Consider the following 14,494-nt stretch of genomic DNA (forward strand, 5'->3'; position numbering starts at 1 on the left):
CAGCAGTTTGCTTTAAACAAACATTAAGAGGGGGCTGTGGGTGTGGGGATGACGGGAACAAGACTGGCCAGGGTTGACATGATCACTGAAGCCGGCTGATGGGCAAAGGATGAGGGCTCACACATCATGCCTTCTTCCCTACTTATGCATAGGCTCAAAATTTCCCAGCATTGAAAATTACAAAGCTATATTTTTCAAGGCTATCTGGCTTCAGTGCAGAGAATGGCCAGTGGAAGGACACGGGAGGTGCCAAGGAGGGGCTGGTGCGGGTGTCCAGGGCAAGGTGTTGGGGCCTGGCCCAGAAAGGTGGCCATGGGGAGGAAGAGGGTTTCAGAGGCTAGGGCAAGGTCAGGAGCATTTCTGATGGAGAGATGAGGGAGGAGTCAGCTGAGCAACCATCTGTGGGATTGTGGGGCCAACTGCTGAGATGGGGGGCAGGGTGCGGGTGTTCTGTACATGTTACATTTGGGATGCTCAGTGGTGTCCCCCCTTAGACCTCACAGTGACCTGGAGCCTCCAAATGGGACTTTGTTTTGGAAGAGGGAGTCTTTGCACATGTGATGGGTTAAGATGAAGTCATATTGAATTAAGGTAGACCTCAGACCCAGTGACTGGTGTCCTTATCTGAAGGCCCAGTCAGAGACTCAGGGACACCTAGGGACAAAGGCCATGTGGGGACAGCCAGTGACTCAGTTATAAGCCAAGGAGTCCTGAGCAGAGCTAGGAGAGAGGCACAGAGCAGATTATCTCCCAGAGCCTCCAAAGGGAGCCAAGCCTGCCCATCCTTTGATTTCAGACTTCGGCTTCCAGAACAGTGAGAGAATAAGTTTGCATTGTTTTAAGCCACCAAATTGTGGTCATTTGTTACAGCAGCCTCTGGAAACTGCCACAGGTGCCCGTCCCTTCCTCCTCCTGGGGGAGATGTCCAGTAGGCACACCAGTGGGGTGCTCAGGGGGAGACTGAGGGAATCGTGAGCTCACAGAGGACCCCAAATGACACAGACGGGAAGCTCTGGGGGACACCGTAGACGGAGGGGCACATGGGCCCTGGGACAGGCCAACATTTGGAAATCAAGAAGGAGACTATGAGGCTGGAACTGGGGAGTGAGGCCAGGAGGAGGACAAGCAGAGAGATGGAGTGACAGCTGGAGGGACACCAGGAGCTCACAGGAATGTTCTGGGTTTTATTTTTGACTCTCAAGATGGGTGGGGATGACTGGAACTTTGGGATCATTTGTATTCTGGTCATTATGAATATGGTCACAGTAAAAACAGCAGCAAGGGGACCCCAGTGCCCCTTGACAGACTGTCACTGTCTGTCATTGTCTCTCCCAGTTGGGGCTGAAGGTGCTGGGATGTAGACCTGATCCAAAGCCAGCCAGCCCACTGGCTAGCCTGTGGAACCAATCAGATTCTCTCCAGGGGACAAAAATGAGTGCTACAGGAGGTGGGTGCTGGAGCCTGGGCGGGGCCAGGAGGCTGGTGGGTGCGTGGCCAGGAGAAGGGAGCAAGTGTGCCAGGAGCCCAGGAGACACAAGGAGAGAGACAGACAGACTGCAGCCTGACCATGAGTCAAGAGAAGAGGGATGCCTCTGAGCAGAGAAAGAATGGGTTTGGCTTCTGATGCTATTTCTTGCTTTGGGTCCTTGAACTGCTGGTGATAGGTCCAGATAGACTTTCAGATAAACCCCCTGTGGAATGGAGCAGGGGTCTCTGTCCCTTGCAGCCACAGGTGTTTTTTTTCCCAAAAGCCCACAGCAACCCCTGCAAACGTACAAGAGAACGTCCTATGCTGGGCTGAAGCTTCTACATCGGGGCTGTACCCCGACATCCATCCTGTAAGCGCAGATGGCAAAAACTGCCCCATGAGGGGCAGCTGGCAGTGACCCTATGCAGATCACACATGTCCCTCCCCTAGCCGGGGTCATCCAGGGACAGGACAACCAGAGGCACACTTTTGCTGGGCAGTGAAGTCATGGGCTCCTAAGGCAGCTCCTTCACAAAATCAGAAACCATAATTTCCAATTTGAGCTCGGTAATGATCTAGTCAGGGGCACTTGGCTGGCTCAGTCAGTGGAGCGTGTGACTCTTGATCTTGGGGTTGTAAGTTTGAGACCCATGTGGGGTGCAGAGATTTCTTAAAAATAAAATCTTAAAAAAATGGTCTAGTGCAGGGATCCCCAAAGTATGGCCCCTAGAGCAGCATCCCCTCGGAACTTGCTAGAAATGCAAATTCTCAGGGTCCCACCTAGACCCTCTAAACAGCCACTCTGGGGCTGGGCTCAGCACCCTGTCTGAACACGCCCTCTAGGTGATGAATTCTCAAGTCTGAGAATCACTGACCCAGTTGGGCCAGTGTGGGTCAGGCCAATGTATAGAGGGCTGAAATCACTGTCCTCTGCCCCAGCTGGCAGCAAGGCATCCTCATCCTTTGTCACCTCCCAGGGAACTGGAGGACAATGACAGTGAGGCATTCCTGTCCACCCAACTGTGGCCTTGAGAGCCCTGAAATATGTGGTGTGGTGAGGACAGCTGGGGGTGGTGGGGAGCTTTCACTAACTGACGGGGGCAACCCCAGTCCCTCGGCGCAGAGAGGGTGGGGTGGAATAGAGAGTGAAAGGTTCACCTTTACCAGATCACCTGTCCACCTATCCAGGTATGGTAATGGAGGAGGCGCCATAAGGGCTCATCCTCACGGGCTGAGCTCAGGAGCCAGGAGTCCTGGGGCCTGGTCCCAGGACTGTTTTGCCATCTTTGAGTTCTGAGACCCAACAACAAGCTACTTCTAGCCAAAATTTCTCCTAGAATCCAAGACAAATGAAGGACCCAAGGGATACCTTTAGGGCTACTGTCCAACAAAGAGGGAAGGGACAGGGGAGTCCAGCCACTATGTCCTCAGGCCTGGTCCTCTGGCTTCCCTTGGTCCATCCCATATGGCTGCCAAACCAAAGGAACCATGGCCCCTCCGGGGCTCTGGGAGCTGAGCCATCCCCACCTCTGACACCCCAGTCTCTCATGACTTTTCCCAAGGGCCCCTTCTGGTTTTCTCCCTTGAAATGTCTCCAGCCCCCTCCCAGGGAGGCCAGAGCTGCTGCCTGGCCCTTGGGACCATTTGCCCTGCAGGGCGGGGCGCGGGAAGCAGAGTAGAGCGAGGGGCAGGGGAGAGGCGGTTCTCTGACCATTACCTCCAAGTCTCCCTTGGTGATGGACTCCTCCTCCACTCGGAACTGCAGGTCCTCCACCTTCCTGCAGGGGGAGAGGGGGCTGAGCGGGCTGGGCCCAGAGCAGTGGGCCTCACCTCCCAGCGGCAGAGACTGGCAGAGGCAGAGACCGGCAAGGCCACCAAGTGGCCCCAAGGCCATGCTGAGACTGAGCAGAAGGCACCGTCCAGGAGCCCCGGCTGATGGGGACAGAGCCTCCCAGCACCTCCACACCTCCCGACCTCTACTCTGAGACCCTCAGCCTCTCTAAATGGGGGTGTGTCAGGCAACATCCCTCCTCCCTGGGGCCGCTGTGGGACTGGGTGGGAGGACAGGGGAAGATCGGGGTGCTAGCCACTGTGCGGCAGGGAGAGAGGGGTGGGGGGTGCGCTCTTCCCCTGCCAACCTCATTCTCATCCCCGCCCCTCAAAATCAGAAGCCAGGGTCCTGGGGCTGCTCCCCGATCAAGGCCCCCCCACAGCCCTGCTGCAGGTGTGGAAGCCACCCTCAGGGAGACATGTTCACCCTCCTGAGCGCCAAGACAGCATAAGGGAGACACAGGCGCCTTATGGCTCACAAAGCTGCTCTTTCTGGGGCCTCCTGACAGCTCCCAGCACATAGATGGGGACCCGGAGGCCCAGGGACCTGCCCAAGGCCACCCAGCATGTCCAGGGGCCTGGACGCAGGCCCCTCTGGAACGCAAACCCCAGGACATCTTCAAGTCTTTTGCTTGTCAGCATCCTGCATGTCGCCATGGGAACCAGATGTGTGGGCCCCAAAAACAGTCTCAGGCAGATATAAATAAGCCCTTCTCTCTTCAACTCAGACGGTAACAACAGCCTGTGGCTCACAGGCCTCGGCTGGAAGCCCCCAAACAACCCCAAGGTGGGGGCAAAGGGTGGGGGCTGCGTGAGGCAGTGTGGGGGGGCATAGGGGGCCCCAGAAATCTGGGTGTCAGCTAGGGGCCAGGGAGAGGCCCTGGGCCAGGAGAGGCCCTGTCTCCCATAGGCTCTGTCTCACCAGAGGACCCAGGACCAAGTCAGGCCAGAGGCCCCACACGTGGGAAACAGCTCCACCGGCTGCAGGCAGGACAGAAAGAACGGGTGTCATCGCCAACTGGCCCGTGGCCTCAGGCAAACCCCTCGCCTGTTGTGAGCCTCAGCTGCTTCATCTGTCACATGGAAGCAACACCCCAGTCCCGGGCTCATGGTAAGACTGTAACAGCCAACACAGGGAAGGCCTCAGCAGGGGCTGACTGACATCCAGAAGCAAGGGATTTCCAGGGGCCTTCTGTAGCTGCTTCTTGGAGCCTCGGTCTTCTGAAACAGCCAAGTTGGGAGCTCCATGCACGGCACCCAGCCCAGCAGGGTGCTCTGCAGATGTAGCAGGCATGAGAGGGCCGCCCCCCCTCGTGTGTTCCCCTCAGGATGCACTCCACAAGCTAGGAAGGCAGGAGCCCCAAAGCCCCTCCCCACCTCAGGCAGGAAGGAAGGAGTGCAGCGGAGGAATGTGGTGACTCCTGTATGTTTAGCACCATGTGGGGTGCTTTTCTCAAGCCTGCAGGGATAGGGATCGTCACCCCACTTTGCAGATGAAGGGCAGGCCTGCAGAGGTCCAATGCCCCCCAGGACCAGGGCAGGGGTGGCGCATACCTCCGCTCCTCCTCCAGCTGGTTGGACAGATCTACCTTCTCCTTCCGCACACTCTCCACCAGCAGCCGAGCCCGCTGCAGCTTCTCCTCGGCTTCTGTAACATACTGGGCCCCAAGTAAGGGCCAGGGCAGTGTCAGTCTCCTCCTGGGACTGGGGTCCAGGTGGGGAAGGGCCGCAAGAGAGGCGGAGTGATGCAAGGAGCCAGGTCGGCCGCTGCGACCACCTGCACACCCCTACCGGCTGGTTGGGCACAGACCGTGAGCGGGCACCTCAGGTCCACCTGCCCCCAATAGCCAGCACCCCAGCACCTACCACATCCCTCAATACTCAGGGGCTGATGACCTGCTGTCTTGTGAAGGCAGCACACGGAAGCCTGGCCTTAATCAGTCCAGCACTTGAGGGCGGGCCAAGCCAGACTCCAAATGGGGATGGGGACCCAGGAGGGATCTCTCATGTAGGAAATGAATGTCTATGTCAGGAAAGAGTAAGCAAGTGACAGTAGCAGACCAAGTCTACGGGCGAGGGCTCCCTTCCCAGAAGCCCAGCACACAGGTCTACTCGAAAGAACGATCTGAAATGTGGACAGCTGTACAGCAAAAAATGTGTACATGAGTATATTTAGACAAAGTGAGTAACTGGAACCACTGCAGGCGACTGGCCATGTTGGTGAGGACACAGACCGCAATAGATGGCAACGTGGCTGCAAAAATGGAAGAATTTTCCATGACCTAGAAAATGCTCCTATTGTAAGTAGGAAAAAGCAAGATATATCCAGGTTCTGGATCCATCATCAGGAGGAGGAGGAGGAGTCATCATCGTTGTCATTATCCTCTTAGGATTCCCCGTACACACCCAGTTCTCTGCATGAGGGTGGCCCACAAGGCTGACCCGGGGAGGCTGTCAGTACCCTCTGGGCAACCCCCCCCAAACCCCTCGTGCCCAGCCACCTGCTCGTGCTGCGCCTTGAGCAGGGCGATCTCCTTCTCCACTTCGCAGATGTGGCTTGTGGCCTTGGCCACCTCGGCCCGCTCCAGGTCCCGCTCAGCCAGCAGCTGCTCAATGTGCTGCTGCTTCTCCTTTAATGCCTCTTGCAAGGCAGTTGTGCCGGATATCTTGCGGGCATAGCGCGAGGAGGTCTCTGTGAGCTGTGGGGAGGCATGGGGGCAGACAGGTCTCAGGGATTGGCAGCACCATCCGGGCAACAGCTCCAGTGCCTCATCTCCCAGGGTCCTGCTCCTAGATGCACTACACAGGGGGTGGGGGGATCATGATGTTTGAGATCAAGGGAACTCCTGGCTCTCAGGAGAGTCACAGCCTCTGGGCTCATGGTGGATTTCCTCATACATCCTAGACTCCCAACCTAGATGCAGTGTGCACAGAAGGCCCTGTGCCCAGCAGGGCAGCCTCACTCAGCCCCCCTCGCTCAGGGTGATTGTAGCAACCCCTAACTCTCTGCCCTGCACCTGCCCTCCACCAATACTACCTGTCCAGTATCTGTATGACCCTCCTTAACTCCCAGGAAAGGAGTTAAGCTACTGATACATCAGTAATACAAAAATTTCAACAAATATAAGTGGATCAATCTTTCCTATTAAAAGATATAAACTTGGGGCGCTTGGGTGCTAAGTTGGTTAAGTGTCTGCCTTTGGCTCAGGTCATGATCCCAGGGTCCTGAGATCGAACCCCACATCAGACTCTCTACTCAGCGGAGAGTTTGCTTCTCCCTCTGCCTCTGCCCCTCCTGCTGTTTGTGCTCTGTCTCTCTTGTTCACTCTGTCTCTTAAATAAATAAAATCCTAAAATAAAAATAAAAGATACAAACTTTCATCTTATTTTTTTTTTTTTAAGTAAGCTCTACACTCAACATGGGGCTTGAACTCACAACCCTGAGATCAAGAATCGCATGCTCTACCAACTGAGCCAGATGGGGGCTACTAAGCTTTCACCTTTGTTCAAAAATCCCACCAGCAAGTCAGGGGAGACTGGAACACCTGGATCTTTCTGTCCCTCCCCTCCCCTCCCCTCCACCCTGCATGCACACACACACCCCAGGGTCCCCCTCCCCAGCTCCACCCTCACCAGTCCACTGCGGCTGGGCCGGCCCCCAACAGAGGAGGCCACAGAACTGACAGAGCTGATGGAGGAACTGCTGGGGCTGTGGGTCAGTGCTGAGACACCCATTGCCATGCGCTTGGTCTTCTTGGCCTTGGCCGGACTGGTGGACGGGAAGCCGATGCGGATTACCTTGTGGATGGGCGCGAAGAGACCAAACTTGGGTGGGCACTGGAAGTACCTGGGGGAGGCAGGAGAGACCCACACTGCCATCACAGCCCCACAGCCCGGAGCCACCCCTAGCCTCCCCCAGCAGAGATGGGGGCTTGTCCTTAGGGCCCTAACACCCTCACCCCATGACCAATAGGCAGGACTCCCAGAAAACGAACAGAGGTAAGTAGGGCCTGAGATTCCCCACAGACATAAATAGCCACCAGGCATATTTAGCAGGGGTACAACAATGACCCAGCACCCACTCTGTGCCCGTCCCCTTACATGAGTGCTCATCTCTATCCCCAGCCACTCTACTCTTATCCACATTCCACAGATGCAGAGATTTAGGCTCAGAGAGGTTGAGGAGCTTGCCTGTGGTCACACAGGTGGTTAAGTGGCAATACCAGGACTGAACCCTTCTGGTCTTCTGGGCTTGGCTCCCACACACCACTCAGAGGCCCCCACCCCAGCCATATCTGCAGTCCCCACTCTTCTGACTGCCCCTGAGCCACCCCAGACCCAAGGAACCCCATGACCCTTGGCCCATGGAGCTCCCAGTTTGGAGCAACAAAAGCCTAAAGGAGATATCTGGGGAGGGGAGTAGGGGCTGCTGCCCAACCTACCACCCGAATTCTGAAAGCAAGAGGGAGTTGAGAGAAACATTCATCTTGCAAACAGGAAGGCGAAGTGTTGTCATGGAAACTCGGGACTATCTTTTCTCAAAGCTCTCTGGGCACAAATCCTACACAGACCGGGGAGCCGGGCCAGGCCAGCTTCTGCCTCTCCTTGAAAGTGCCTCCCCATCCCACCTCTCCCTGCAGGTGGGTCTTCACTGGGGCCATCTCCCCTGCACAGCAGACCTTTCTCAAGCCTACTTCAGAAGCAAAAACCCTACTCTCCTGCAAGAGCTGGTTGAAGCATCGCTCCTCCCCTGGTGGCTTGGCCTGCACTGAGGTGACCATTCTTTTCCAGAACTGTCATGGCCTCACCTGGGCCACACAACCCAGCCCAGGGACAGCCAGCACAGGCAATGGGGCCACCAGGCCTTAGCCCCACACCCCTGCCAGACCCTGCTCACCCAGAACATCACACCCCCAGCCCCAGACCCTACCCAGCATTCCTGGCAGTCAGTTCTCTCTAATCAGAGAGGGTGTGAGACCTGGAACCCACCCATGGCTCCAGGGCACTGGATAGTGTGGGATTATTTCCTGTGTCACCCAGGGGGACTCCTGGGAGGCAGGGGACCATTCCCTCATTCTTTTCCCACATAGCCACATGTGGCAGGGAAGAGGGAACACAGAATCAATGACTCCCCTAGCACTTGCCCGGGTCTGTGACCTTGAGCGATGACCTCTCTGGCCTCTGTTCTCTCATCTGTAAAATGGGGATGCTATTCCCACCACCTGCTTTGGACAGCAACTACACCGTGGTGCCTAGCACAGCCACCCAGAGCCTCAACACCGGCTTCCTCAGATGCCCCAGCTCCTGTCCCAGGTGAAGAGGAGCCCCCTCCCAGACACCCTGGGGTAAAGTCCAACATACCTGGTGCCTGCCACTGCCCCATCGTTCTTCCCAAGGGGCTCATCCAGCTCCACGCCACACCACTCACCCTTGGCAAAGTCTGTTTCCCCCACGTACCGCACCACACCGGTCTTCGTCCCGCCAACCTGTTGGCACACAGAGAGAGTCGGGTCTGGAGGATGCGGTGGGCACAGGTGGAGACGGCATGGGCATCCAGGAGCCCAGGCTCATCCCATCTCTCCCTTCCAGTGTGCAGGGGACAGGAAAAATGGAGGAGGAAGAGGAGCGGCCATAGGACAGTGGGGAGGGATTCAGGTAGAACCAGGGCTTCCCAGGGCAGTCCCATACAAGCCCTCTGGAGACAGACAGACAGATCTGCATTGAACTCTGCCATGTACCAGCTGTGTGAACCTGGCTGAGTCACCTGACCTCTCTGAGCTTCAGCATCTTCATCTATAAAAAGCATTTGTTTTCCTTAATTTTTCTCCCTGAGGAGGGACACCTGGGTGGCTCTGTGGTTGAGCGTCTGCCTTCAGCTCAGGGTGTGATCCTGAGAGAAACATTCATCTTGCAAACAGGAAGGGATCCTGGGATCTATCCCGCATCACACTTCCCACGGGGAGCCTGATTCTCCCTTTGCCTGTGTCTCTGCCTCTCTCTCTGTGTCTCTCATGAATAACTAAATGAAAATATTAAACAAAATTTCTCCCTGAGGATTAAGTACTTATGTGCAGTATCTGGCACACACTAGAGTGTCAATAAACACCATCCTTAAAAATGGTTAAATGGTGGTGGCCAGGAGCTGGGGGGAGGGGGAAATGCGGAGTTGTTTAATGGGAACTGAGTTTCAGTTTTGCAAGATGCAAAAGACCTGTAGATTGGGTGCCCAGCAATGTGAATATACTTGATATTACTGAACTGTACATTTAAGAATGGTTATGAAGCTTGATTTTATGTGTATTTTGCCGTAATTTAAAAAAACTCAAAAGACAAGCCAGTAAGTGTGACTATTACTTTTAAAAAGCTTAAATTTTTTAAAAATTACACTTTTCTATATAGTTGACCAACCCTTGAGCAACACAGGTCCGCTTACACGTGGATTTTTTTGATAAATATGATACAGTACCTTGAATGTCTTTTCCTTATGACTTTCTTACATTTTTTTCTAGCTTGCTTGCTTGATTCATGAGAGAAAGAGAGAGAGAGAGAGAGAGGCAGAGACACAGAGAGAGGGAGAAGCAGGCTCTACACAGGGAGCCTGACGCGGGACTCGATCCCGGGTCTCCAGGATCACACCCTGGGCGGAAGGCGTTGCTAAACCACTGAGCCACCCGGGCTGCCCTCTCACTTACTTTATTGTAAAAATACCACACTTAACATATGTAACATACAAAATATATATTAATCAATTACTTACATTATTAATAAGGCTTTCCATCACCTGTAGGCTATTAGTAGTTAGGGTTTTGGAGAGTCAAGAGTTATATGGGGGGACACCTGGGTGGCTCAGTGGTTGAGCGTCTGCCTTTGGCTCAGGTCGTGATCCCAGGATCGAGTTCCACATTGAGCTCCCTGCATGGAGCCTGCTTCTCCCACTGCCTGTGTCTCTGCCTCTCTATGTCTCTCATGAATAAATAAATAAAATCTTAAAAAATATAAACCTCACAACTCTATGAAGTGGGCAGCATTACCCCACTCCTAGAGAAAGAGCCTGAGGTTCAGAGTAGTGAGTGAGTGGCAGAGCCTGGTGGGCTTCACTCTGCTGTTTCTTCAATCCTAGCTGAGCACAACAACCAGGCCCCACCGTCCCGGATCCCCTCTCCCCCAGGTGGGGGGTCTGTGGCACTACTAACCCCTGGCTGCCCCAGGGAGTCACTGCTTCACCCTTGATCCTCAGCTGCCCCCAGACCCCAGTCTTTGCCTTGTCACTCCCTCCCCTCAGAAATGGGAGCAAGGCAGTAACAGTGGAAAGGCTTCCGAAGGGGATGGATGTGGCGCTGACCCCCCGCCAGGTCAGCACCACCTTGGGACACTCATCCCCCCCCCCCCAATTCTGGGTGTGGCAGGCCCTGCCTCCAGACTAAGGATCTGCCTCTTTTATGTATTATATTTTAATATTTTCTTAATTCATTTAGTATTTAATTTCCTAAAAAATTAATAGACTTCTGGGGAACAATTTTAGGTTTATAGAAAACGCGAGCAGAAAGTACAAAGCATTCCAGTAATAGCCACTCGCCTCCTTCCCAGCACAGTCCCCTCTTGTTAACACCTTGGGTTAGTGTGATACATTTGTCACAATGAGGAGCCACTACTGACACATGATTAAGAACTAAAGTCCATGGTTAACATCAGGGTTCATTCGTGGTGGTGGACATTCTGGGGGTTTTGACGAATGTATAATGACAAGTATCTACCATCACAGGATCAAAAAAAGTAGTTTTTCTGCTCTAAAGTCCTCCGTGCTGCCCCCGTTCATACCGCCTTTCCCTCAACCCCTAGCAACCACTGATCTTTTTACCATCCCCAAAGCTTGGCTTTTCCAGAATGTCAAGGGTTGGCATCAAAGCACCGTATGGAGCCTTTTCAGATGGGCTTCTGTCACTAACCAATGTGCACTTAAGGTTCCTGCATGTCTTTTCATAGCCTGACAGTCTTGAAGAACCTTCCACGGTCTGGATGGAGCATGGTTTCTGTTATCCACTCACCTACTGAAGGATGTCTTGGTTGCTTCCAATTTTCAACAGGTATGAAGAAAGCTGCTATAAATATTTGTGTGCCTGATTCTGTGTAGGTATATCTTTAATTCATTTATGTTTATACTAAGGAGCATGACTGCAGAATCTGGATGGTAAGAGAACATTTGGTTTTGTATGAAATGGCTGAACTGCTTTGTGAAGTGGCCGTGCAATTCTGCATCCCCACCAGCAGTGCGTGAGAGCCCCTGATGCCTGCTAAGAAAATATCCCACTGTGCACCAGGCCTCCGCCTCCCTGGGGATGGGTCCCACCCCTCCCTTCTCCACCACCTGTGGGTTTTCTCGGCCCAAGTCTCTCCTGGCTGGGCCAACTACCAGCTAGGTCCCGGCTCTCAGGGAGCAATGGTAGTGAGCAGGCTCAGTTCATCTGTCTCTGGGGGACTTTCCTCTGGGAAAGTCAAAACTGGTGATTCACTTAGCCCACCTCAGCCGCCAATCAGGATGTCGCCCACAGGATGAGAGAAAGGGGTTCCAGAGCTGCCTGGCTCTGCCATCAGTAGGGGGAGCAAACCAGCCCCCTCTCACAGGGCTGCTGAGGGTACAGCTAGCTCGGGGCTCTTGTCTGAGGCTGGAGCAGGGGTGCCAGGGTGCTGGGGAGGGAAGGTACAGAAGCAGGGATGGGGGTGTTGGCAGGAAGCAGGCTGGTCGGGGAGATGGATCGCTCTCAGGGAATGGAGGGGACAGCAGTGGGCAGCCCCTTGGAGGTCCTCTCTGAAGGTGTCCACAGCTGCTGACCTGAACGACAGCCAGCGAGGGGACACTGGGGCTCAGCTGGCCTGTGGAACAGGGACATGGTGCCAGCGGGGTCTTACTGGCTCAGGACCACCCACAGGGCCCTGAGTCCTGCATCCAGCAGGTATGTGCCAACACCTTCCTGGCACCAGGCTCTGTTGTAGGCACTCAGGGCATAGCCACGTGAACATAAGGGCCAAGACCTCTGCTCGTGGGGCTCCCAGCCATGGCAGGAAACAGGCAGTAGGGGAGGAAGTGAATAAATGCTATTAATCCAGGTGGTTGGCAGGTGCTGGGCAGTGTGACATCAGAGGCCTCTATCTCTGTGGAGAGCCCATGGTGAGAAGCCAATAGGAAGTGGGAAGCCATTGGGGACAGTGTCCCTGGAGCTGGAAACAGCTCAAGACACTGTAGGAAAGGAAAGTAGGCAGTTGCAGTCAGGCCTGGCCAGGATGGAGGGAGGGGCTCTGAGTCAGCCGATGGTGGGCCACAGGAAGGCAGATGGGTTGCCTCCCAGATGAGATGGAAGCCTCTGGGGTGCTGGGACCTGGGTGGGAGCAGGGAGACCAAGGAGGAGGCAGATCCGTTGTCCAAGAGAGAGGAGTTGCTGGGGGGGACACGGTGGGCTAGGGATGGATTTGGGGGTGTCTTAGAGATAGCAGCAGAGCCCTCCTGAGGGGTCCCAGGGTCAGGGAGGAGAATCAACTAGGGCACGAGGCCGAGTCCCAAGTTCCTGGCCTGGTCAGCTGGAGACACAGGTGTGTGTTCAGAAGGATAGGGACGACAGGGAGGAGCAGGTCAGGGACAGGTGTAGGGGGATAAACAACTGAGTTCTGTTTTGGACATGTGTGACAGGTTGAGTTGTGTCCCCTAAAAGATACACTAAAGTGCTGGTCCCCATACTTATACATGTGACCTTATTTAAAACTAAGGTCCTGGAGCACCTGGGGGATTTAGTTAGTTACACATCTGCCTTTGGCTCAGGTCATGATCCCAGGATCCTGTGATCAAGCCCTGTGTCGGGCTCCCTATTCAGTGGGGAGTCTGCTTTTCCCTCTACCCCTCCTCCCTCCTCGTGATCTCTCTCTTTCTTTCTCTCTCTTAAATAAAGAAGATCTTTAAAAAATAAAGAGAATAAAAGTAAGGTCCTTTGGATGGGATTGAGTGAAGGTGATGTCATCAAGGTGGCCCTAATGGGATATGACTGGTGTCTTGTAAGAAGCATGAAGGCACAGGTGGAAGCTGGGATGATGTGGCTGCTGGCTAAGGGATACCAGCAGCCTCCAAAACTAAAGAGAAAGGCAGGGGACAGATTCTTCTCTTGACCTTTTGGAAAGCCGGTGGCCCTGTGGACACCTCTGACCTCAGATTTCTAACCTCCAGGACTGCAAGAGTGCCAATTTCTGTTAAGGACCTAGTTGGTGGCACTTGTTACAGCAGCCACAGGAAAATCATACACACTCAGTGGGGATGCTGAATAAGAGCCTGATGGGACAGACCAGCCAACACTGGAGATCCAAGCCTGAGTGTGACTATCTTAAGTCCCAGGCCCGGACAGAAGAACACTGGGGAGAGACAAGCTGAGGCCAGAGCTCTGACCGGAGCTGACCTGAGAAGGGGAATAGCAGGGAGTGGTGGCCAGGGAGGCAGGGGAAACCAGGAGAACGTGTGGAATCCTAGAAGTGGAGGGAAGAAAGTGCTTCTAAAAGGAGGCAGGGAGACACACAGTGGCTGATTCTGCTAGGCCTGGGGGTGAAACAAAGCCGGACAGAGAAGAGGCTGCTGTATTTGCAACGTGAAGATCCCTGGCAGCCTTGGGGGAAACGGTGTCCTCAGAACCGAGGGTGCGGGAGACCAGGAGTAGAGACCCTGTGCACAGGCAGGCCTTTCAAGGGGTTTGGCGAGACGGAGGACAGAGAAGTGGGCATAGTTGAAGGAAAACACAGGGTCAGCGATCGTTTGGTTTTTAAGGTGGGTGAAGCTGGGGCAAGTGAGTGGAGCTGTGCAGGGAAAGAGGAACCATGGCGGGGAAAGAGGTCCTGCGCAGGGGTGGGTAGGAGCCGGCAGCTGGGGCCCCAGACGGAGAGCTGAGGGTGGGGGGTGCCGAGGCGGAGGTCAGAAAAGCATGGCTCATGGCTGGAGGATGTCCAGGCTCTGGTCGGAAAGGTTTTCTGTGTGTCCTAGGGCAGGGGAGAGGCAGGAAAGGACAGAGGCAGGGCAATCGGCCTGTGGGCCCCAGCAAGTGCTTGACCAATGACAGCCAAGGCCATCAGGTCATCACGAGCCGCTGTGCGACCTCAGGGAGGCTCTCTGAGCCCTGAGTACCTCACTGCACCTGGGACCCCCATGGCCGCATGGACTGCCCTTCA

General features: G+C 54.7%; 1 protein-coding gene across 6 annotated transcripts in view; it reads right to left on the reverse strand.

The window, feature by feature from the left end:
- Window positions 1-14,494, reverse strand: part of CLIP2 (CAP-Gly domain containing linker protein 2) — a 72,717-nt gene that overhangs the window by 20,763 nt on the left and 37,460 nt on the right. For all 6 annotated transcript variants that reach the window (XM_041748936.1, XM_041748935.1, XM_041748937.1 and 3 more), the window contains exons 5-9: window positions 8,660-8,784; window positions 6,932-7,145; window positions 5,800-5,997; window positions 4,853-4,956; window positions 3,186-3,246 (exon numbers count right to left, since the gene is read on the reverse strand). In XM_041748936.1, the coding sequence (XP_041604870.1) occupies window positions 3,186-3,246; window positions 4,853-4,956; window positions 5,800-5,997; window positions 6,932-7,145; window positions 8,660-8,784 (702 nt within the window). The remainder of the gene's footprint in view (window positions 1-3,185; window positions 3,247-4,852; window positions 4,957-5,799; window positions 5,998-6,931; window positions 7,146-8,659; window positions 8,785-14,494) is intronic.

The sequence above is a fragment of the Vulpes lagopus genome, chromosome 3 (genome assembly GCF_018345385.1).
Source record: "Vulpes lagopus strain Blue_001 chromosome 3, ASM1834538v1, whole genome shotgun sequence".
Lineage (NCBI taxonomy): Eukaryota > Metazoa > Chordata > Mammalia > Carnivora > Canidae > Vulpes > Vulpes lagopus.